Source organism: Heliangelus exortis, chromosome 2 (assembly GCF_036169615.1).
Source record: "Heliangelus exortis chromosome 2, bHelExo1.hap1, whole genome shotgun sequence".
NCBI classification, from domain to species: domain Eukaryota; kingdom Metazoa; phylum Chordata; class Aves; order Apodiformes; family Trochilidae; genus Heliangelus; species Heliangelus exortis.
Genome location: NC_092423.1, coordinates 50,470,589 through 50,496,315, shown reverse-complemented (window position 1 = coordinate 50,496,315; position 25,727 = coordinate 50,470,589). Strand labels below are relative to the sequence as shown.

Sequence of the window (25,727 nt, the reverse complement as noted above, 5' to 3'; positions counted from 1 at the left end):
AGAAGAGTAATGCCTAACAGTATAGACCCTGAAATTAACTTTATTTGGTGTCTTTCTGTTCTCCCTTGATACAAATATAACAGCAATTGAAAGACTCAAGAAGATGGGGCCAGTCTCTTATCAGCGTTGGCCTGTGATAGGATGAGAACTAACGGACTAAACATTAATGATTTTAGTTGAAATAAAAAATATTAAATTTTTGTGTTTCCTAGTCAGTTCATTATTTCCTTAATATTTTATGTTAGTAGGTAAATCCATCATATGCTTATAAAACCTGATGCCTGGGTAGCACATTCCTAATTCAGATTAAATAGTTTTGATGAATCCATGGGCATACGATGCTTTGGAGAAACATGCTCACCTAACTACATCCTTTCAACCAACAGCTGGAACAACAAGCAGGTGAATGAGGTATGGTCTGCTCTTATTATAACAAAGTTTTACAAAGTTTGTTACAAAAAGTGTTACAAAGAATGGGCAGTGACATATATGCAGACATCAAAAAGTTTGTATCAGAAAAAGCCAGTTATGTCTTTTTACCGTTTTCACTATTTTCTTCAGCACATAGAACTTTACCCATTGATTCACCAAGCAAGTCCCTAATCCACTTAGAACATATTGCAGTGTTATGCCCTATTGAAGTGCTACCCTGGGTCTAAAGACAGTTGAATATGGTTTGGTTTACATTATTCCTGCTTCTGCTTCTCTAACTTTTAACATCTCCTTTCAGATGAAGGAAAGGATAAATTTTTCATGTTTTCTCTACCTCACCTTTTGCAGCCTCTCTATGTGCTGGTCTGTAAACAATGTGCAAGGTTTCTCAAAGCCATTCATGTTTCCACCACTGGATTAATAATAGCAATTCAACTTTCCAGCTTCACATGGCAGAGAACAGTGCTTTTGCTAGTGATGTGACAAAAACCCTGCAGGTCTGAAACATCTGTGAGATTCTGTATCACCTTCTGTCATTTTTTAACTACCCTGAATTGGCTCCAAACCACATGAGACAGGAGTCCCATCTCAAAGACTAATTATAGTGCAACTCCTATTATTGTGTTAGTATTAATTGAAGCATTAAAGGATAATAAAACTGCAATTTAGAAATATCTTTACACCTATTCTTTAAATTCATCCCAAGTGAATATTACTGAATAAGTGATGATGAAGCAAATCCAGCTTTAATGATATTTTCCTTCCAAGATGTTTCAGTCCTGAATTCAGATAAGAGCAGTGTCAAGACTACGCTGATAAACAAAGGCTGAACATTGCTTTCTAGAGATAAAAAAGGTCAGAGTTGTTGTTGGTTGCCCCTGGTCTCATATCCTTCCTCGAGGACACAAAAAAAAAAGCATCGCATCAGCCTGCCCACAGGGTCCTGCAGACAGAATAACTGGGACACTGCACTCCCATAGTTCAGACCATCAAATTGAGAGCTTGGGTGAAATGAAACTAAACTAAAATCACATGTGCTGTGGATGGTCATTTGGAAAGTTTGGAGAGATTTGGGAGAGGCTGTTTCTGCCAACAAAATTCCTCAGGTTTGGTCCCAAAAGAATAAAAACCTTCAGATAATTAGGATTTTCCTCACATGAACACCCTGTTGGAAACTGTTGGGCCTCAAGCTAATTCACATCTCACTTTAAAAACAGGACAGATGCATCTGTTCCATGTATCCTGGTATCTCCCCACTGATACCACTTCCAGGGGTACAATGTGAGGTAGCTGTGACAATCCTTGTGGACCCTGATACTGAGAGATCTCCAAGCACCGCTCTCCTCCAGGCTGTATGTGCAGAGGCCAGAGGCCTCCAGACTCTGGGGATAAAGCTCTTGCCTCTGGAAGCTGCAGTGCTTGTCAGCCTTCTGATCCCTCACCTTGGAAAGACTTAGGATAGGAGTGGAGCTCAATTCAGCTGGTCCAGCTTTTAGTTTTCTTTAAAACAGCTGTCAAAATGCAGCTTTACTTACGATAGTAACAAGGCTGCTGATTAATGATACCTACTGTCACTTCATTCCTTTGTGTCTTTAAGCTCTGTCAATAAACAGATTGGTGTTCAAGTTCTTTGTGCCTCATGAGTCATTAAAATTGAAGCCATAACATGAAATAGAGCAAGTTGTTGTCACCATTGTTTATTAGTGCAGAAACTCCCACAAGTATTTGTCATCACCATGTGAAAACTTCTATAGTACTACCAGGGGAAAAAAAACCCAAACAGATATATAGATATATATATATATATATATGTATCACACCTGTAATCTGAAAGAAAGCTGGTGTACATCCACTCCTGTTCCTTAGCCAGTCTAAAGAAAAAGCAGCGACAAATTGCTTGCTTTCCAGAGAGTGAGCAACACATTCTTTACAACAGTATTACTTTTATTTTCTAAGCAAAGCTACTGTTGGAAAAAGGCTGGGCTGACTGCCTGGGAGATCAGACTTGCTTAGTTATCCATACACACTTAGCATTCGTAGTCAATTTTTTATTTCATTGCTATGCTTAGATCATGACCCACACAAGCACAGATTAGCAGTGGTTGAACAGTAGCTTAGTTCCTGTGCCTGCTCATTCCTTAAACATTGTCATGAGAACCAACACGTTGTTTCATTTTGTAGAGCCTTAAACAGATGCTCTGATGCTACCAACTTCTTTCACAAAAGCACGAGATGTAAATCTAAGCTGTTCTGGAGCGTGGATGCCACCAGCCCCTGCAGTAGAGAGCATGACTGCAAGTCAAAAACTTGATAAGAAGTCCTTAGTCAGTAATCACTAAGTATGGCATTTGTTGAAATGTTACTGGATAGCCAGCTTATACCAATTGTATCTGATAGGAACAGGAGATAAAAGGCCTAGAATTTAAAACAATCTTTTAGCACACAAAGAAATTAGAATAAATGGGTTCCATGTACAGAACTTGTTAATTTGAAATGTTGCCAGCACCTCTCAGATTTTTATATTTTACTCTTTTGTCTGATTGAAGAAAAACAGTGTTAACTGCGAAGTTTTCCAAAACAATAAATAACCCAAGAAACATATAATTCCATCATTACTTTTAACATCCCAGACCTTGAAAAGCAATGTAATGAGACAACAGCCTACAAGCCTAGAAGAACTGTGTAGCACTGATCAGCAAGTCCAGAGACTGTTTCCTGCACTGCATTAACCATTTCTTCTGATAAGCTCAATAAAACAGATTTTTTTTTCACCCTTTTAAAAATTGCTGGTCCTAATCAAGAAAATAGTTAAACATGAGCTGAAGACATGTTTTATATAAATGTTAGTCAAGAAATGTTCCAAACCTATGAACCTTAATTACATGCACCACTAAATCTGAATGTGTTACACAGGAGCACAGAAGATATTTGTACACGTTAAGAGTAATAACTTTGAAAGGAACTCATGATTTAACTATACTACTTCTATTACATTCAGGTAATTGTTATTTTTTCTCTCTGAAGGTGTGGTTGTAGCTAGGTGATAGGGAATGTGGGTTTAAGTACTCTGTGAATCAGAAAGAAGATTAGGAATAGCAGCTGTACTGGAAAAAACACGAACTTAGAAAAAAGCTTTTCTGATCACACATTGGAGGCCCAGATGTCCAAAGTCCTGCCCTTACATCCTGTGAGAAAGCAAAGGACTTCTCTATGATAATTTTTCCCAAATCTGTCTGTGCCAACCTCTATTCTTGAAGCTTGAGTTCAGTCTTACGAAGCTCAGTGAAGCTCTTGTGAAGTATCTAATGCACCTGCTGTGCATATACCTGCTTATACTTCCATGCATCAGGCACATGAGTATCTCTGAGTAGGGTCAAACAAATCCACAATATAAACACCTCAGATATTTTTAAAGCCCTTTTGAAGCACAGTATGTGCAGGTAAGTATGTAACCACCAGATGCTTCTACTTGAGAAGCCCCTCTCTAGCAGGAGAACAATTGTTCTTCTTCATGATGACAGCCTAACATCATCCACCAGATTGTAACATTCCAAGCCCTGGAAAAGCACACATGAAATTCTGTAATAGGGTTGGTATCTATTCCAACTTATCAGTATGTGGATAGGGTTGAGGGAAGGACATACACTAGCCAAAAACTACAGTAAATTGCTTCTAAAAACTTGTTGGTCATGCTCACTGAGACACATATTAAGCATATTAATGGCTGATTCTTTTTTAAATCAACACACACGTAATGGAAGCCCAAATTCTCTGCTTCTACTTAAGGCATATTTTCCACTTTTGGTATTAACACTTGGAAGCCAATCTGTCAAAATACATTTGTAGCCGTAGTCTCCTGTGCCTATGGAGATGGCATGGAACTCAGCAAGGAGCTGCCAATGTTTTCACAAGAGACTTTTGTAGATGTTTTCACCTCAATGTGCAAAAAAATCCTTTGGCCCATAGAAAGTGCAGCATGCATGTAGACAGGGATGTGGAGATGTGGAGATGTGGAGGACTTCTTCATCTGTCATCTAACTAAGGTCAAATGCAATGCCCAAGTTATCATCTCAAAACAGGCAGAAAAAGAGGGCAAACAAAATGCACTGGTTGGAGAAAAAAAAATATTCATATTACTCAAATAGTCTACTGAGAACATACTAAAGCAAACACAGAGCTTAATAACAGGAAGCAAACAGAGAGACTCTCTGATGTGGCAATCAGGAAAAAGGTTTATAACTTTCCCAGATTCAGTAAGACTTATTAGTGGCTCCAATGTGGCTTGAGAAAACTCACATTGCCAGGGGGTACCCAATACTCCCCTGGGGTAAATGTACTCTGCAAGAATACCTCATCCCTTACATTTGATAGGTTTTTAACAAAATGCCTTAGGATTGCCTCTTCATCATTTGCAATGGAAACACAAATCTGGGAGGTGAGAACTTTCAAGGCCTGAAATCTTATACAGGACTTCAATTATACAGGACTCCCCCAGAGGAGATCTCCAAGTAAAAGCTCATTCCCACATTAACTGCTAAAATAATGTTAGTCACTAACAATTTTTTTTTCCTCTCTCCCTCTCATCTTTATTCCTTTAAAAAAATGTAGTCCTTTGGTCTGACTATTAAATCAGAAAGGGATTAAAATATTATCAGTTCAAATTGAATTTGAGACAAAGCTAAAGAAAGAGAGTTCTGAATTAGTCATGGAAATGCTGCATCTAAGAGTAATTTAAATGATCAGCTTTTTTAAATTACATGATGTAATGAAGATTGCCTGGAAGTTTCTATAGCTCATACATTATAAATGCTTGAAGGAAAAAACAGTTGTCTACCTACCTGCCACTTGGAGCACCAGTCCAGAGGAGGCAGCTCCTTAGCAGCTGTTCAGATTATTGGTTTGACCAGACACAATTTAGCATTCAGTTAATAAAAATTCATTTAAATTACTTCACTTTATTCCTTTTTTTAGTGTTTATTCCCCAGGAACTTCTGGATTCTCAACTAAAGGGTAGAATGATACAGCCTAGGAGCAGCAAGTGGCAGTGGAGTCCCAAATGTTATGGCTTCCCACCTGTTTCTTGGGACTTCCCTTGGAGGGAAAGCTTTTCTACAGACAAGACTGTGCTTCTGTGTGTAGTTCATGTTGGTGTAGGGTCAGCGGGATACAGCACTAACATCTGTTCTCCTTATGTTGTGGGTTAGAAAAATTTACATACGGTTAGGAAAGAGGGATGAAGAAGATGGGAAATGGCAGCTGGGGAAGGAAGGACAGATGTGTTAATATTTGTGTTAACACCTATTTTCAGGAAATAAAGCCAGACAATTTTTTTTTTCCGATACTTATGCAGATCTCCTGTGAATGTTGAGAGACTATCAAGAAATTGCAGTGCAAATAAGAAAATAACAAAAAGAGGACTTCTATAGAGCAGCTTCTGCATTTGCTAACGATTACACTAAGCTCCAACAAAAAAAAAAAGGTTTCTTGATAGCAGCATAAACTGGTTTTATCCAGACTTGGGACATAAACAATCTGATTATCCATAGAGAGGTAGTATAAGCAGCAACCCCCTTGGCTTCCTCCCTCGTATGCGAACAACATGACCATCAACATTTTGTCAGTATCACTGGGTTGCATGCAATGAATCTGAGTAATTCACTTCACAGTGGCAAAAAAAAAAAAAAAGAAAAAAAAAAAGAAAAAGAAAAATCAAGAGTATTTTACAGAAAAATCATGTCTAATAGGCAATAACTCAGGGCTTAATTCAATTTTTCACTAAGTTTCATTGTCCTTCTTATACAAATTATATGTAAATCATGGGAGAAGAACTCCCTCTTACATCCTCTTTCCAAGTCCTTATCTAATTCTCCAAATGTGCTTCAGTAAAGGATCTCAAATTAACTAAAATGGAAATGAATACCTACTGGTACCTGTGCACCCACAAGCAGAATTATATTCCATGCTTGTAAAGAATGAAACCTGCAAAACCCCAAAGAAAAAAGCAGGCCACTTCAGTTTAGTCACTGTGAAGAAGACTGGAAGTCACTGAAGGAAGCCAGATTAATCCAATTGGAAAATGTCAGGAGACACAGGAGAGTTCTAAGCTCTCCATGCAGCTTTCCAGGTTCACTCATGCACTATTTTTTAGGTTCCAACTAGTGGAATCAGAAGTGCCAAAATACCATAAAGCCAGAGGGCATCTATAATCCATATCACTTTTTTTAGAGTGTTAATCAGCTGGGTAAACAGCTAGTGAAAAACCTATTCTCCTGCAGCTTTTATTCCAGAAAAGTTTTCATAACAAAGCCTAGAAAAATAGGAGCTACAAGGCACCTTCTGCTCTGCCCTCTCTCTAGGATTTGAGTCAGGAATATGTGTTGGACAGCAAGAATTTTTGTTTAAAAAGCACCTATACTTCACAAAGTCATCTTTCTTTGAGTATCTGATACCAAAGTTTGATACTAGTTTATCTTCATTGATATCTACCATTTTTAACATAATTTTCACCCCACATCAACCTTACTCTAGCAAGAAAAGGAATGAATCTTGCAAATCTAGGGGCTACAGATAACTTCTAAGAAACTGACAGATACAGCATCTGTAAAATATGAATCTACATGATGCAACCATTTCATTTTTAAAACCAGTAAAAGTAGTCCAGAGGAGTATCATCAGTTCTGCTGAAATTATAACAAAGTTTATGGCTGAATTTCATCTAAACATGAACACATTTTGGGAAAACCTGAACATAACTTTCTTCTGACAGGTAAGAAGACTTGTCATTACAGTATTTGAGTAGCATAAACTACTTTTTCCTTTTCCATCTGGCAAAGTCCATTCCTTATCAAGTAATATGTGTAATTGTTAGAATAAATTCTGCAAAACCAGCAATATATTAGGTATTGTAGATCAGCTGAAAAAGTATGCTCAATATATTAAATATTTTAATAGTCACTAATCATTAAGGATTAGTACTTATTGATAGTTATTCAGCAAGATATGTAATTCATTTTGGCTTAAAAATAGGTATACACTTATCAGAGGGAAAGATTTGGTCACTGTTTCATCATGTTTCATAATAATTTTGAAATTACTTCTGCTCTGAATAAAGGTAAATTGCATTATTCATGTCAGGAATACAAAACTTAGACCATCCTCTACCAGAGCCATCATGCTAGGAAATGGCTGCCTACTTTTGGGGTAATTAAAATGAGCAAGATTTCAAAAGCAGGAAAAAAACCCCCACAAACTGTTTGTCTGTATGGAGTCCCATCTCACTACATTTTCTAGCTCTCAGACTGAGGTAAATAGGAAGACAAAGCAGGATGGTACTAAATGCCTCTGTCATTTCTCAACTTTTCCTCTTATAGAAAGTGTTAGATGAAAAAAAGCTGTGATTTTCTAGGAGGTAGGTTTCTTCCTCTCAACATGAACTTTCCTTACATGCAGCCAAGTAATTTAAACTTCCTCAGTGAATTAAAGCACAAACTCCATCTAGTTTTGTTAACTTGAACTGTAGCCTCTTTTTCAGAGCTGTGTAATGTTATCAGTATCTGACTGAAGTTAAAATACACTTGAAGATCACTTAGGTTACAAAATCAAGCACCCAGAAAGTGCCGAAATACCAAATTAAAGTTGCCAATGGCATTTTAATTTGCCCCTTCATATACAGATTACATAAATCTTTACTTATATGAGCATTTTTCATTTTTTCCCAAAGCAAGCTATGATTCTGCAGTGCACTGAATACAGAGAACTCAAGAAATCAATACTTTTCTTACCAAAATTAAGTGCTCACTAATTTTAACAGAACCATCTCCACTTGTAATATTATATAAAGAAGTCAGCAGATCTCTATTTGCAAAATTGCTCTTGAATTGAAAATTTAACATCAGTTCCCCTGAAATGCAGAGATTCAAAAAGTTACAGGAAGCCAAGGAGGTCTCAGCAACCAGAGGACCATTTTATAACAAAGAATTTTGACACATCAAGTCGTGTATTGTGTGTGTGTGTGTGCTGCTGATTAGAATAGCAACATTTAAGGCATCCTATATTGCTGGAGTTGCTTAGATATTATATATGTGAAGAGAAACTTGAGCTAAGCAGTACTATAATTACACACACACTAGAATTGCACAGCTTAAGGAATTAGTTATTTTTATTATTTGTAATTAAGATAACCTTGCCAAGTCAATAGATAAGCTGGGGAAATGAAATGTTATCAGAACTAAGGGATAAGCATATTGTCAAATTAAGTAAATTTATGAATGCCAAGAGTTAATCAGGGCCATAGTGATGTCCTCAACAACAGAACTGGAAGAAATGACCTCTGGAAGTCCTCTTGAGTCTACATAATTCTATCAGTGTCAGTGACAACTACTACCATTATAAAATGCCCTTATTCAGAGAAGCAGCTTTGAGAGAGAACTGATGCTTCATTCCAGTGAAGACGTCTTTAGGATGTCCTAACAGCACTAAAGGACAAGGTTAATCCCAGCACAGTTTTCTTTACAGGATCTGGTCCTGAGTAAATGCCTAACCTAAAGATTACCTAGGATGATACTTGCAAGGCTCTGCTTACCTGCATTTTGACATTAGCCAAAAGAGACAGCAGATTAACTAATCCAATCTAAAGAGGCATCACAATGAATAACTCTGAAGATTACAATAAACTGAAGTTGGAAAAAAAATACACTTTGCCACATTTTGGATGTAACACCATTTGTACATACATCTCTTGTGCTGCACTAGAATATGAATATGTCACTTTTTTTTTTTTTTTTTTTTTTTTTTTTTAAGGAAGAGCATGCTCCCATTCACATCCTCCTTCAAGAGTATATTAACTAAATGCTGGATCATACTAGAATTGAATATCACAGACACCGATGATAAAGAATAGGAAAGTGTAAGAAAACAATGGAAAAGATGATCTCTGCTTACGAGTTTCCTGCCCGATCATCTCAAGCAGAAAAAAAACACTTATTAAAATTAGAGAAGGTTTGAATGTTTGGTGTTCCGGACATGTGGTTTGTATCAGATGCCAACCTTTTTTAATCAGAGTACAAATTTTTCTTACAGAAATCACATTAGTATCTGGCAGAGCCCGTCAGGAGACTTCTTTCAGGGTCACAGCCATATTTCAAAGGCACTTGGGTTACATTTCCTTTTCTGCTTTCTACTTCACGTATAGCACTAACAGGTACTGTCCATTTGTGACAGACAGAAAAAAATACCAGGACTCTTTTTACTAGCTGAATGCCACCCAAGCAGACAAACCTAATCTAGGAAGGGACTGCCAAGGGCTACTTGAGAGGCTCATTTCCCTTTTAATCTCCTAGGGAGCTGTAGATGCTGAGAGTCTCCCAGGAAACAAGGGACAGCCAACACCTTGGCTGTCTTCAGGACAACTGGGACACTCAACAGTCAAATCAAACATGACAAAGGTCTCAGGTGCTCCAGAAAAAGCAAAACCAACCCAGGACCTAAAAGTTCAAGAGAGCTTGACTTCCTGGCTAGTTCTCCCTCTTGCTGACTACCTCTCCAGTCATGATATAACAAGCTATTTAATTAATTTAACCACTAACTTACCCAAGGGGAACTAAACAGGAGAATTCTAAAAGACCCAAGTTCTGATTAAATATCCTGTTTTTCTGATATTGCTGTGATTAATTTACATCACAGCTCAGCAATCCAGATGCAATTACTAGGCTGGGACTAATGAAATTAAGGTTGTCTAGACAGTTGTGAAACTTCCAAGTTTATGAGGAAAATTATAACAATGTATTATTGTTACAAAAGCATTTGAGTCAACTCAGTTAACAGAATTATCAGTGCAAGACTCAGTGTCTGTCACTTCCAATTACAATTTTAGAATGGCTCAGATTTTCCTCTGACTCTCTGAAGTTTTCCTGCATGTACCTTATCTTCTTTTTTTATATGGCAAGGTACAGAGGACAGCAGTGTTTCTCCTACATCACTAAGTGATGCTCACTGTCACCCAGGCATTCTTATGTGGTAACACTCCCCAAAGATAAAGAGAAGAAGATGGAAAAGCAAGCAAAAGATTGTTTATGTTCAGCTGCCAGTCACTCTTCAGCACCCAGTGACATAGGAATTGACAAGATCATTTTGAAAAAACATAACAAAAGAAAAAAGAAAACTTGACAACAGATGAACATGGGAAACCAAGGTGGAGACTTCAACCAAGTCATCAGCTTACGTTCATTGTTACAAATACCAAGTCAACAGAGCTGCTACTTAAAACCAGCCTTTAAATGAACTTCTGTCCCACCACTTCCATTGCTGGACTTTGCACTTCCACATCTGATGGCAACATGTGCCACTTCCCGTTTAGCATCATACCTCAATCACACAGCAGGTGGCAAATTCAAGTTGGAAGCTCACTAGCCAGCTAATTTGCCCTAGGTGCTGGCAAAGGGTCACTGGGAGCCTCAGCAGCTACACTCTGGATGGCAGCCAGCACCCACTGACCAAGGTTACCACCAGTAGCTGCTCAGCAATTGCTGTGCACCAGTCCCTGGTGCAGCCTCTTCCTGCCACAGAGCTCACTCACATCAGCTGTTCAGACACGAGAGGGCCATGAAGCCCATCTGCCCAGCTGGCACAAGGGCACACACCAGCAGCCAGGGGGCAAGAGAAAAGAAAGTTCAAAATCCCCTAGGGAACAAAACTTAATCCTGTAATGGCATGCTTAGGCAGACTGACATAATAAATTCCCTCCATGTCATTGATAGGACTGTGTATTTGTGTTGTAGGAGCTTTTAACACACTTCATCTATTGCAGCAACTGAAGACCTCTGGCCAGATGTGTACATAATTAATTAACAGTCATGGCTGCAGCAATGGAAATAGGGGGGGCGGAAATAGAGGAGCAAACTGAACTATAGTGTCAGCTCCACATTTAGGAAAACAACTGAGAGCACATTTACCTTCTCCTTGTTCCTGTGTCTCACACTGTCCAATGCCCACTGCCTTAGTACAGCACAGAAATCTCCAAATCAGTAGTTTCCACTAAACTATCATAGCTCAAGCCCACCTCATCTGGGACTCAATCCACCACACTTCAGTCTTTTGTGGCTGTGACACATGAGCACACACTTAGTGTTGTCCTGCCGATGCTGGGTTGGAGTGATCATCTTCAGCAGACTGATAACAAACAGGAGGGGTGGCTGTGATGTCTTAGCCCATCACATCATCACATTGGCTTATCTGCAAGCTCCCTCCGTCATCACATAACATTAAAGGGCACATTCAGTAGAGATGTAGGATTTAGTCTTTAGGAAGCACTCTGCAGGAGTCTGAAATCCAGTTAAAGTCAACATGAACTAAAGATGCTCAGCACACCATGCAATAAAGTCACCAATTAATACTCCACAGGCAGCGCAAGGGGAGTCAGCTCAGTTTAAAAAAACCCACAACTTTGTGCTTCAAAGAAGCAACCAAGCACAGTGACTCCAAAGAAAGAAAAATTTATCTGTCAAAGACCCTCACTGGACCTCCCTCCTGCAAGGAGGCAGCAAGATCAGGTAGCTGTAATAGGGCCTGTTAATCAACAGGATCCCTGTTTTCCTTCAGTCTCCTGCAAAGGCACAGATTATTAGCAACACTACAAGCCCACAATCCATTTTGTTATTACAGCATGAGTAAGTGATTCGAGTCAGAACCAGCAGATCTTGCAAAACGAAAAGAGTGATGTTTATTAGTGTTTGACCTTCAAGGATAAATATTTCTGTCCATACTCAGGGAGAATATTACCACTGATGTCAGAGAGGAGGACTACCACTAGCAGCAGAGGGGATTTGGAACAGCAGCACAAGATGAACCTTTAAACAGCAAAACAATTAAAGAATGGCATTTCCCTGGGAACAAAACCAATCTGGTAAAAGGAAAATCCTCCTTCAAACCCCCTAACAAAAAGAGACAGATGACTCACAAATACCTTCCAGTCGTCTGCGATTTACTCTTACCTCTGTGATGTTTTCTTGTATTTTCTCCTGCAGGAAAAGAACAAAATACAACTGAGATAAGAAGGCTCCACTGGTCAGGAGGAGAAAATGACAGGGTCAGAAATCAGGAGCAATTAAGTGAAGTTACTTCTGTCATGAGATTGCCCCAACTTGCTATTCCCTTCTGCTAACTTCAGTGGCAGCTGCAACTAATTTCAATACAAGAAGGTCTTTTCCTTTAAGCACATTTTGTTCCTTCTTGTAAGACAGGGTTGCTGCAGCTAAGAAAGGATGAGTTACTGCTCTAAAAGACTTAATAGGAAGTCCAAGTGTCAGAAAATTACTTCTGCATACTAGTAGTAGGTTTTTTTGCCTCCATCCAACAGATAAGTATGGCCTTATCTCCTAGCAAAGAAACCAATAAGATGGAAAGGCGTCAATGTAAAGCACCAAACCACATTGGTTGTGGCCCGTGGTTTTACAGCAGTCTTGCTCTAAAAAGAGAGTCTGGATCTTAGTCAACTCTCCACTCCACCAAATCCCAGATACCACACCACAAAGCTTCCCTTTGCTGCACATATTCTGGGACCTGACTGACCTAAGCCCAGGTCTAGGAATGGCAAGAACAAATAAGCATACTGATAGCACCTCTTCTCCTCCCCAACCCTTAAACCTGCTTCAATTACAGCAAAGGCTCTAAACCTCTATAGTTGTCTTAGCACAGTGTATTTTGTCTTCTACAGCAGGCAATGGGATAAACTGCCAACACTCAGGGCAAAAGCATTAATCATGAGCCCTGCTGCATGGTTGCCTATGTGGCTCTTCAGTGAGCTCCAGAGACATATTGACACTGTGTGATGTCTGTGAGCCCCTGACCCTACAGTAGCCTTTTGCAAAGGCTTTGCACAGTGCCTGGCAAAACAGGACACTGGTCCTGATTTGGGTTTTTGTATTTAAGTAAAACAAATGATCCACAAACTTAACAAGTAGTGATGGAAACAGGTATCGGTGTGGACCCTGGCCAGGAGTGCAAGAGCAACACCCTGCTGTTCAGCCACACACTAACAGACAGCCCTCACCTTTCCAGGGTGTCAGTCATATTGTTAGAAGAGAGATGCTGCTATAATCACCATGTTCTGCTTTTTTAACTCTGATACTACTACTCTGATACTACATGGAACACTATGGCTAAATCATAGTCATAAAAATCAAACAAGGGATGCTGTGTCTTAAAAATATGACAAAGCCTTGCAAAAAGCACTGTAGTTCTATTTTCTGCTTCAATAAGGAGCTTCGATAATGTCTCCTGGATGTCATATTTCACCCAGTATTACCTTCAGAAACCATACTCATGCTTGTACCTGCTCCTGTATTCTGACCATGTTAGAATCACAAACATCTTAAGATATTTACTTTAAAATTATTTTTAAATCTTTAATTTGCACTTGTAAAGAATTACTTATTTAAACTTGAGCAAATGCAGAAGAGCAAGCATTCATATCAGTATCAAGCTTCTAGTTTATTAGCATTAAGGTTGTTGATACAGAAAGGAAGAATCCCACCTTGGATAAATCTGATTCTAAGGAAAATTTTCATTTAAATTTCAGAATGGTCAAAAGTAAAAATTTCATTTTGAAGAGTTTCATTCAGAAGTTTATATTCTGACAAATACAGAACTTCACTAAATTTTCTTGCAAAAATAAAATGCTTAAAAAAAAACCCCACTTGATTGACCATTCCAGTTCAGGTTAATAAAAATGTTGTATTCCCAAACATTTGTTTAGGTTTTTATTTGTGCTATATAACTTTTTTAATTTTCAAATTAAATTACTTACAAGGTTAATTCTGTTGCCTGAAAGTGTCTTAAGGTGCACTCCAAGCCAAGATTCACCATTCATTAACTCTTGATTAGCTAAAACTTCCTTGTATATTTTAAAGAGGTGACCCAGCTTTATGGTGCTCTTTGTATTTGCACAGCACTTTTCTAATCACTTTCAACGCTGCATTTACTCAAGGATATTTTTACTGCATTAGAACACCACGTACATTGGTACTAGGGAAAAAAACATTTGTCTTGTCACAGAAGTTTTAAAAATCATATATACATTTTTTAAAATTGTTTTTGTTTATTGTTTCCACACCTGCTGTCCAATTACAGTGAAGGTTTACACATACCAAGTTACTGACTGCATTTACAGACACTGAATTTGCATGTTACAGCTGAAGAGAATATACCTAAAGGAACCCTTTTTTATAGGTTCAGTATCACTACTGCATGCATTGGCTTTAAAAGGAACACTACCAGCAGATTCAGATATCCAGAAAAAAATTTCCATATGCCTGAACTTCCAGCATTTCAAAACCAAGATCTAACAATACTACTCACTAGCGTAAGAAGATAGTGTTGATAGTAGAAAGACATTTCCAAGCATAGGATCCAGTGTGCTTTTGGAAACACAACATCAACGTCTACGAATTTTATGCTTACAGACCACTACCTACCCTTGCCTTCCATTAAATGAGATCATTACAAACAAGGAAATCAGCAGGTGCCTCTTTTAATACCACAGCCAGCATCACCAGTTGTTTGTAATCAACAGCCATGTGTGAATTAAAGAGAGAAAACTGCAGGGTGAGGATTTGGTTTTGCTTGGGGTTGGTTGGTGGATTGGTTGTTTGGGGGAGATGAAGGGAAGGGAGAAGTTTCTTTAGGGTTTTTTGGTTGGTTGTTTATTTTTTACAAAGATGCAGGACAAACTATCCTGATTTATCTCCCCAGGAGGAGTCTATGCACAGAGGAAGTAGCTGGTAAATTGCCTTTAGCAGATGCTCTGGGATAAATCTGGAAACAGACACATCTTCCAGTCAGGCTCAAGGGACCTGTGATTTTCTGAACAAACCCACGCTATCCCTTTTTCCCAGGAAAGAAAGAATGAGAGAGATCTAAAGGAGGCGATGCATCTTCCCACATCTGCAAGCTGTCCTTAGCCCATGCCTGGAAGAATCTATTTGATATTACCAAATCTGTGCAAGTTCAGTTTCTTTTCCCCCTGCAGACGTACCGAGCCAGAAGAATTGCCACATCCATTCAACTCCTGTTACCTGCTGTGGAATGAATTACTCATAGGTCTATATTTAGTTTACATCAAAAAAAAAAAAAAAAAAAAAAAAAAAAAAAAAAAAAAAACCAAAAAAACTAGAACAAGTTAGATTTTTTTTTCTTACTGGAGAGAAGTGACTTACACTAGGTAGGCCCTATATTCCTAGAGTAAACTAGAAACAGCTTCACTGAAATTAATGCAATCATACCTCCGTGACTGTAATGTGAAGTGAATCAATCCTACTACAAGAAGGCTGCTGGAGTCCAGTGAACATAAAACCAGTAAGGGTTTTAAAAACAGGTATTTTCTAACAACCAAAACTAAACAAGCTGGTGAGTAGGATGAAACTTCTGACTCAAATGAGTTGAGGCCAACAAGAGAGTTAAGCCCACTATTTGCGTATCTGTTCTCCTGGGGATGAATGAATACTTCACGTGGACAGAGAAACAACACAATATACCAGCCCAACTTAAAATTAGGACTGAGTTTTGAAGGTACTTAAGCAGCAACAAGATGTAGCTAGCTACAACTATATAGGTATTCAACTCTGGTTGAAATAAATAGGTGCACAAAACTTGCTGTGCCCTTTGACGCCTGTCAACTTCTTTCAGGCAAAGTATCTGTTTGCTCAGCTAGGGTCTCACCTCTGCCATTTAGCTGTGATGCACCTGTGGGGAAAGTACTTTTTTTTCTATATTTGCCCTTCAGACCCTTTTACATTAGTCTGTTAGCTCTTCAGACTTGTGGTTTAGCTATATGGGGCTTGCACATCAATTTATTAGAGCATAACTAGAGGCCAAATAAGACTACTTCTGAGTTGTTGCAAAAGGCTCACACGTTTCATGAGCATCTAGAAGTGCAGAGATGAAGATAATTTGATAGAAACACACAAAAACTGTGTCTGAATCTGGTAATAACATTCTCAGACATTACTCTTTTGAGAGGTGAGTGAGTTAATGCAACTAGGTATGGAGATGAGTGAGGGCAGAGGGGTTGGGGGAATAAAGTAAGTCTGCCAACTCCTCTTTTTCCCCCCATAATGATACAACTTAGAATATCAACTAGCTAGATAAATTGTTCTTTCACTCCTACACAGCCTCTGAAGAATTACCCAAACTACTTAACTTTTTTACTTATAATAGTGGCTTGGTTAACATGGTGTTATGCCATTGTTTCTCCTCAGGGTTTGGCATTAGTGGCATCTTTTCAGTATATGAAGTAAAACTATGAGTGCTGCAGAATAGGAGGCTCTTTGCCTAAGTTCATCCTTGGAAATCTACACTAAATTCTGAAAGTTAATGAGCCGCATGATCTGCTCACACACTGTGGTAAGGTCTCTCTACAGGCTCCAAGCTTCAGTGCAGTGATCAGCCTTAGGCTGCCAGCTGATGGATGTGCAGTTAATGATCTGAGGCACACACAGGTGAGCACAGGTGACACTTTTCAGTGAATTAATGCTTCAAAGGTCAGGACTTACCAAGATGGTCAAACAACTAAGTTTTCACCCTGAAGCTCAGAATTGAGGCTCACAGTGGCTTAATCTAAAGCATTTTGTTTTGCTTGGCTGTTCCAATGGGTTTGGAGAGCACACTGCTCAGTCAAAGCAGTTTAGCAAGCCTACAGATCTTTTGATGTCATTAAAACTCAGAAGCATGTGCTCTCCCCTTCATACCACTGGCTGACAATGCACAAGCCTGGACCTAATGCACCATCTGCTTTCAGGCTGGATTCTCCGTTTTTTAGGAAAAAGAGAGCAAAGACTTTTTAGAGCACCAAGAGACTAGCTACAGTGAATCTGCTGCAGCAGTTTAAAAAGATTTTACCCTCAGCTGCCTCCTTCACAGTGCCCTTCAGCACAGCTGGTGGACACGAGTTCACCCTTGGGTATCACCTGCTTCAGTGCAAAGTTCAGATTTTTGGCTTAAACTGCCAAGAAAAGTGGCTTTAAGCAAAGACAGTGGGTTCTGTAGTGTCTTTAAGCTCTCTCCTTACTGCCCTGTCTGTGGTGGAGGCAGAGGCAAAAGAAACTGTAAGGACATTAACTCCTCCAGTTGATGCAGCCTCACCAGTGTTTGCCTGCCATACCCTTGGTTTTGGCACTGACATTGCTAAACATGATTTGAGCTACACACAGAGAAAGGAAACTCCTGCCTAAAGAGGACAATTTTACAAAAGCTGCTTCTTCAGAGGAACCACAGTTATTAAAGAAAACAATTGCAAGAAGATATTCAAAATTAGTTATTCATAGACTCGAGGGGAAAGAGGGACTTTTCCTCTTCTATATTTAGAATCTTTATAATTAGCATCCTTAAAATGTGAGTGGGAACTTAATCATCCCTTAACAAAAGCACCCAATAATGTCTGTCCTTCAGTACTGGAGTCCCACCACATCTGTAGCTCACGCAAGCCAGGACTATTCATCTCTGCTTCCCTGCATGGCTCCTCTCACCACCTAATTTAGAAGAGCAGAGAGAAAAAAACACTTTACATTCACCTCACATGCACATGCTTGCAGATTGTTCTTTTTTTCCTTCCTCTCCTGCCAGACCTGGGCTTCTGACATTAGAATAGGTGTTAAGATAACACTTCTAAAAGCCTGATCAAGAGTTTAGCAAACCAACAGCAATGAAATCTGGCAAAAGAGAAAAAAGTCTTTCTTCAGGTCAAATCTGGAAGATCCTTCCTGCTCTTTTGTTGCCAACCAGTGAATATGTGGTTTTACTGAATGCTGTCGCTCCCCTTCCTTTTTCTGTAAGAGATGACCACCCTTTATGTGTACTGGTTTTGTTCCCAAACCCTTTCAGTTCATTGGTCCAAAACCCCCCAAGATTTCCCCTCAATGACCATGTCGAGGCAGCAGGATGAAGAGCATTTCCCATCTCCCAAGCCCAAGTGCCCTCTCTGGCCATATCACAGTGGTACAGCAGTTCATACCAGGAGCAGGCATCACTCCTATGGATAGAAAGCTGGGGGCTCAGATCAAGCTAAATTTTCTGACTGATGGGATCACTTAAATAAATGGGAAATCTCTCCCTGCAGCTTGATATTCTGAATCATGCAGTGCATTACCAATTAATTGTCGTCATCACAGGATTAGTGATGCATTTATTTTACTTTACCAAAGCCTATGTTAATAACCATGTTTAAATCAATTCACAAAAACCCCATCTCACAGCACTGCCTACAGACCAGCATCTGTCAAAGCTCAGGATCCCATGGGAGCCCTGACCAGAATTGACTTCTCCAGACTTCAAAGGGCATAATGCCATCAACTCCTGCTGAGTTTTTAATTCCTAAATTGAAACAGGAAGACTGGCTTTCTTGCTTTATTTATGCCACTCTCTAGTCAATAATAATAAATAAATAAATAAAAAGTTTTTTATTTCTTCTTCCACATGGGTTGTTTACAAGAATACTGTGCTAAGTTAAAAACAATGCAATCACAGAGACCAGTGACAGCAGAGGAGAAGAAATGGTAAGAAGTGGGTGAGAAAAGAAGAAAAGATTTCAGATAGTACTTGAAATTTGATTTATGGGTTTATGTGGGATTTTTAAAAAACAAGAGGAGTCATTTTAAATTGGATCCTCAACTACATAGGGACATAGTGAAATCATGAGAGGATGAGGCCGCCACCTATTTCAAGTTGATTAGAAGAGTCTGCATGCTCTGAAGGATGAGTATGTGCAGTGTAGGAACACAAAGACAAGCAAAGTTCAGAACCTGAAACAGGTATGATGATTACAGTAGAAATGGAGACAAGACACTTGAGAGGCACAACAGATTTACAGCTAAATAGGGAAGAGGAAACATTCACATCTTTGTAACTAGTATTGATACAAAGTGGAAATGAAGCTCGCACTCGATTTGCCATCTGTAAAGTGTGTAAATAATTTAAGGTCAGAAAATATCCTCACTGATTTTGCCCAAGGAAAATACTATTTCAATAAATCTTGGCGGATATGGCTGACCACTGAATTTCCCCAGACTGGCTCCTGAATTTTCTAGACAGCTGCACAAAAAACAAACTTATAGCTTCATCTCCAAAAGGGATTGCAGTCATTAGGACCTCCCCAATCAATGTCTCTTGGATTGCCTCTGCATTACTTTGACCTTTTGCCATGATAGGCCTTTTACCTGTGGTTTAACAAAAAGTTGTCTGCTTGGTCATTTGGGATCTAATACGTTTTCCAAATCCACATGATGCATAACTGGAGAGGCAATGTGTTTAAATTCTCCTTACAGAAAATCCTCTGTCCTAGCACACACAGTGAGGAATTTCTTCTGCAGTACAGTCCAAGGTAGCTGCAGTCTTTTCTTTACCCATTTAGTAAAGAGCAGACAGAGATGTTACATATATGATCTTAGCAGACTGCTATTTAATGACACTATGATACTACATGGTGTCATGAGAAATTAATACCTTAATGGTAGCTGAGTCCAAATTTTTTCAGTGTTCACCTAGCTGGGCACCAGTTCCCTAAAAAAACAAAGGCTTCAAGTATGGGGAGAGGGAAGGAGGAAGGGCCAAAGGGGAGTGGTAAGAAGGGAGTTGCTCTCAAGATTTGCTCCTGCAGACAATGAGGATACAACTGACTTGACCTACTTGGCACTACAAACTCGACTGTTGGCTTGATTTCATTTCCCAAGGCAGTCTAAACATAGCCACCTCTTGACCTTGGGCAGGAGGGCTGGGTAGGACCCCATAGAGATCTGATGTTTTTATTCAAGGAGGAGTATAAGAGATGTACTAGTTAGAAGTTCTTTATTTTCTGATCCATTATCAACTGTCATGATTTCATTTTGCTCCATTTCAACAAAGGTCAGTCATGGCTTACCCAAACTTCAGTAAACAGCATCTGCTACCAGAAGAGGCAAGGTAACTGCTGTGTAGCTTTCCATGGCACACCATGTGTATCAGATGAGGAGAAAAAGCAGCAAAGAAAAGGTTTACTTAATTGGTCTGCATTGAAGACTAAGTATAGGAAGGGTCTGAGCAACACAGGATGAAATACAAGGATCTGCAGGGAGCCGTGGGAACTCCACAAGCAGAGCTAAGTGTTTCAACTTCATCACCAAATGAGGTTCTTGGGAAGGCCAAATCAGAACAGCAAGCTCAAATTCAGTGCTGGAACTGTCATGTATTGGCAATAGACTGGACTGGGATTTTAATGTGTTGGCATCTTAACTACAAGTCAGCAAATGTTGTTCTAAAAACTTGTAAAAACATGATTTCACTCGTGTAGATTTTGAACAGAGACAGTACAATTACTGAAATCCTGATGTTTTTCCTTTACATTTACTCAGTTTTTCATCACTCCACAGACAAAGAAACCCCAACAACCAAACTCATAAACAAAACCAACAAAAAAACCCTGCCATTGCAGTTGCTGTGGATTTAGCTGAAGAAAAATACCAAGCAAAAAGCAAAATGAGTCTGTTTCTGAAATCTAGCCCCTTGAAAAAAATATTATCTACTGCTCATTCTACTGCTTCTTAGTATATAAGAATGAAATTCTCTCGTGCTTCACACACATCACATTCATAAGAAAAGTGTGCGGTCATAAAAATCTAGTTACAGAGAAGTGTATTTCAGGAAAATAAAGTTCTGAGGTCTGAAAAGAATATAGGGCAGTTCTCAGTATTCATGCTTAAAATACATATATATATGTATATATATATATATATATATAAGGATTGTCAAATCACTCCACTGTATGATCTCAGCATATTTATTATTTGAAAAATACCTATAGACATTGTCTGACTGATTGTTGCTTTCTAGCTGACCACTCCAGACAACCTACAGAACATTTGGCTCCAAAATTAATAAAGGTGATGACCTGCAAAGTACAGGATGGGTGGTTCTTCAACATACCCATTCTGTAGCCTCTCCCATAGGAAGAGATTGTGGCACTTCACTGCACAATGGTATTGGAGAGGCTGGGAGGGAAGAACACCTCTCCCTGCTGCACTGAGCATAGATGTAGTTCACAGTGTGTTTACACGGCAACAGTGACCTCTGCGAGTGGGATGCCACTTCCTTACTATTACAATGTCTCAAAAAAGGGAGCATGTACTCAACCTTTCCTGTGCGTTTAGCCGTATCCTGTTCGCTTCCCTAAGAAAAGAGCTTGGGAAAACAAGTCATCTCAACAAAGAGTGTACAAGGGAATAGTCCCTCTTGGAACAAAGCAAAGGAGAGTTTTGCAGAGGGCAACACTGATGTACCGTGTACATTGGAAACACATGATACTGTCCTGAAGGAATTTCATTCCCCCAGTGGCAAAAGGCTGTTAGTCCCTGAAAAGAACAAGAATGTACAGAATAAATACTTATTTTAATCACTTCTACCATGTAACATTAACATATTCAGATTCTGTAGGAGCCAAACAGGCAGCTGTCCAGTTTATTTCATGCACAGTGGCTCTGTGCTTAGCTACAGCATGCACAACCATGGGGTGGGGGAGGGCAGGAGTAATTCTGAATTAAATATCGAGACAGGAAATATGGACTGGAATTACATCAGACCAGACCAGCCGTGTGCGTGAAGTCACTAAACAAATCTGCATCTTACCCTAAGCTCTAGTAAACCTATCAGACTGTTGCTTGTTATTGTTTCCCCCTCAGCCTTCCTCCCCCCGAACACAACCCACCCCCTCTGTCTGCTACTAGACAGCTGGTGTGACGCAGAATTTTAAATCTTGTGTTTTTTGTGCCAGGCCCTCTCCTGACTCTGTGTTACAGCCTGAAACACTTGGATTACTGTTAAACAAGCCTAAACATGGGGCGAAAAAATTGCTGCACAAAGATGCAGTGTTCCCTTTCCAAAAGAAGGTTCACTTCCCCATCCCCACCTCCCAGCCAGCACTCTGGTAGGTTTTTCTAAATTATTCAAGCCTTTTAAGAACAGTACTTCGTGAAGGAGTCAGGACTGCTATTGTCCCAGTAGTGCTTCCTCATTAGTACACCAATTGTAAAATATGATTCTTAGGAAAAGGGAACATTTAAACTTCTCATAAAGCACCAATGTTTTTTTTTTTCTAGGCTTCCTACCACTGTGTATCTTCAGGAGCAGGGACATTACAGAGGGAAGTCATCTGAACAACAAGTCTCTGGGACAGCCAGTGCAAGACTTTTTGCAGAAGAAATGTGGTTTCATGGAGGCTCCTGTCCTCAAAATTGGTGTTTGCAGCAGATTTCAGCACCTTCACCAGGCTGCCTGCTACAAAACAGCAACACAGCATCACTGCAACATTATTCTCTGCAGAGAGTAAAGAAGGTTTCCCATCCTTCCTTCCTCTACCACTGCCCTCCAGGCATGAATAACAGCTGGTTCCACTGAATTAGGCATAAGGGCAGAAGGAAAGAGGAAGAGGAGAAAGAGAAAGGCAGCATTCACCTATATCTGCAGATTAAAAACACTGCCTTGTGGTCTTGATGTGGGAATTCCTAGCCACACAGGAGAAAACTTTGGGAAAGGGGAACTGAGACAGACGAGTGGGTAGATGGGAACAGGCGTTGCACGTGCATACAGAGGATGGAGGAGGTTCTATTTCTTAAGGCCCAACTCCATGCTGTCACCAGCTGTCTCACAAACATCTAGATGTCACAGTAACCACGAGGGGCATGGGAGAGGGGTGTCTTCAGAAGCCTCAGATATAAAGATGTATTTAAATAAGCAGGTCCTGTCCTTTCCACATACCAGATGCCATGGTTGCAACGATGACGCCAGTTCTTAGAAGTCTGGCTGCCATAAGGGAGTAGGTGAGTTCCCTGACCCTGGCCCAGAAGATCTGACTCCATAGGCAATAGATAATTTGAAATGCAATTTCATGTTTCGTAGATAGTGAGGCTAGGTGGGACCATTATGATAATTTACTCCAAGTTATTCAGCAGATTTGCATAACTTGGGAATTTCATTCTTCTCCATTTATAAGAAGGTATCTTCACTACAGTCGAGCTAACTAGAAACAGGCCTTCTAGAGATCCCTAAGCATTTATACAAAAGCCTTTCCCTGTAAAGCATTTTAAAGACACTCTCCCTATTACATTAATAATGTCATCTCCACATCCAGTCAAACTGCATCCAAATCTGTAGGGTCTCTGCACCTGGAACACTCATGCAACTAGGGAAAGGAACAGACAATGCTAATGGGAACACTGCAAGGAGGAATTTTGACTAGTGTTGCAACAAGAATCTGGCCAAGAATCAAAGAATATTCTAAAGAAATAAAGCAATGGCTTCCTGAAGAAGAGACCCTCTTTCACCTGGAAGGAGGCATGCTTAGAAGGGGACACAGAAGCAGTGATTTGTAAAGCATTTATAACCAGAGGTGTTCTTGCAGCATCCAGGCTTTAATTCAAGGTCTCCCATTAGAATCTGAGTGCGGCCAAAAACACTGGGCTACAGATTGAGCCCATTTTCAAATGTCCTTAAAAGTAGCCCCTGTAATTTTCAGTAAAACTCCTAAATGACCAGCATAGATATTGTGGTATGAGCTATTTTAATCTGGAAGTAAATAAATTTAACAAATGTTTTTATATAGTGACCTGAAGAACTCACAGGACTCTCTTTTCCCACTCATCCCCTTGTTGTCTGTTTTTGTTTTGTTTTTAAAAAAGCCCTCTCTGGTTCTCTTCTCCACCCTTTTACGTGTCAGTTTTGTAGATGAGCTCCCAATTCTTCCCTCCCAGCTTCAACCCTCACTGCTTCCCCTCCTTCCACTTTTTAAGCAAGTCTGAAAGAAGAGTTCTACCATCAGACTGTAGCTGTTCCTGCTGCATCAATGTGTGTATAGGAGCATATTTAAATTGTGTATTCAGACTCTTTGCTTAGCAGACACCAGTAACTGCTTACTGCTAGTGAATCCCAGAAAACCAGCTGCTCCACAGGAGGCATGGGAGGAAGTGTGATCTGAGCATCATTTACAGCAACCATGTGAACTGTTCAGCCTTGCAAGGGGGCTTATGCTCTACTTCTGCTCCTTTGCCCTTGGATGCTTGCTGTAGCTTCTGCTATGCACTCTGTGGGGACTCCCAGCACACCACAGCTGCAACTCAAAGGCTCTGTACAGCTTTAGCTGTTAAAATTGCACAGATCTTATGTTTAATTTCTGCTAATCTTGGTGTTGAAATGAGATTTGCACCATGCCAGAATTCGTGCTACAGATGGATACTGTGCAACTTTCTGTCTCAGCTAGTTTTGTGCACGAATAGTATCTATCCCTAGAAGTGTAAGAAATCATTCCTAAACTGATGACAGAGACATCCTAATAGCCATTCAAAGTGTCACTTTAGTAACAAAAGCTTGACAGCCATGGAAGAAAATCATAGAACTTATCACAGATGTCTTCATGTATCTTAATAACTAAACTGTCTCCTACATATCTCTCTTTCTAAGTAAGGTTACAATGATCCTCTCTTGTTCCATGCCTGAAGTCCACCCAGTAGCACCAATTGCTAGACGTGCTGGTCCTCCCAAAGAAGGCAAGGCAGACTGCTGTGCCAGGAATTGGACTCCTTGGCAGAGTTTTTTACAACCAGTTTTACCAGAGTCTGAGCTGTACTCTTTATCTATTGCATACTTTTAATTCTGGTTTCTTTGTATTTATAATCACACCTTCAAAACCTTTTTAAATATCTCGGACAACTCCAGACAAATTTTGGTAGAGGTCTGCAGCAGTACTGAGTCTGCTGGGGGAAGGACTATTGCTCAGTTACAATCGCGATTTAAGCAGAAAGTTTGTCTTCACACTGTAAGAGAGAATTTTGTGCTGTGACAGGGCTAAACAACTTTTCTCAAGCCATCAATTACTTGGAAAACTTAGTTTTTCAAAGCAAACATAGAAAAAAACGCTTCAAAGACCAGGAACTGGATTTTAATTTCACCCCCACAAACACATTGGGATCAATGAGGTCGTTCTTCCCAGTATTTACAGCACAGTTCAGGAGATCAAAAACAGCCTTATGAATCCAAACAAGGCACTCTAGAAAACCTCTGCTTTATCCAAATCCCCAATGTTTTGAGAGCGATTCACATCTGCAGAAGTATGTTTCACAGCTGTGAGAGTGTTTTAATGGTGCATGAACCTCTGTCTTCCCTCATCAACCAGTCAAGACCAGAGTCAGACCATTTCTAGTATTCTGAAGGGATTGAAATGACTTTTTTGATGGAACAAGACAAGAGAGAATGGAACAGGAAAACGTCACATGAATTGCAGGAAGAAA

The 25,727-nt window shown here is 39.7% G+C and overlaps 2 protein-coding genes across 11 annotated transcripts in view; both read right to left on the bottom strand.

The window, feature by feature from the left end:
- LSM5 (LSM5 homolog, U6 small nuclear RNA and mRNA degradation associated) overlaps positions 1-25,727 on the bottom strand; it is a 591,871-nt gene that overhangs the window by 383,944 nt on the left and 182,200 nt on the right. The window lies entirely within an intron of this gene.
- The window catches only part of PDE1C (phosphodiesterase 1C), a 286,285-nt gene that overhangs the window by 156,495 nt on the left and 104,063 nt on the right, over positions 1-25,727 (bottom strand). For 5 of the 9 annotated variants that reach the window (XM_071736080.1, XM_071736086.1, XM_071736079.1 and 2 more), the window contains one exon: positions 12,420-12,446. The exons of the other annotated variants lie outside the window; for them this stretch is intronic. In XM_071736080.1, coding sequence (XP_071592181.1) covers positions 12,420-12,446 — 27 coding nt within the window. The remainder of the gene's footprint in view (positions 1-12,419; positions 12,447-25,727) is intronic. 9 annotated transcript variants of the gene reach the window in all.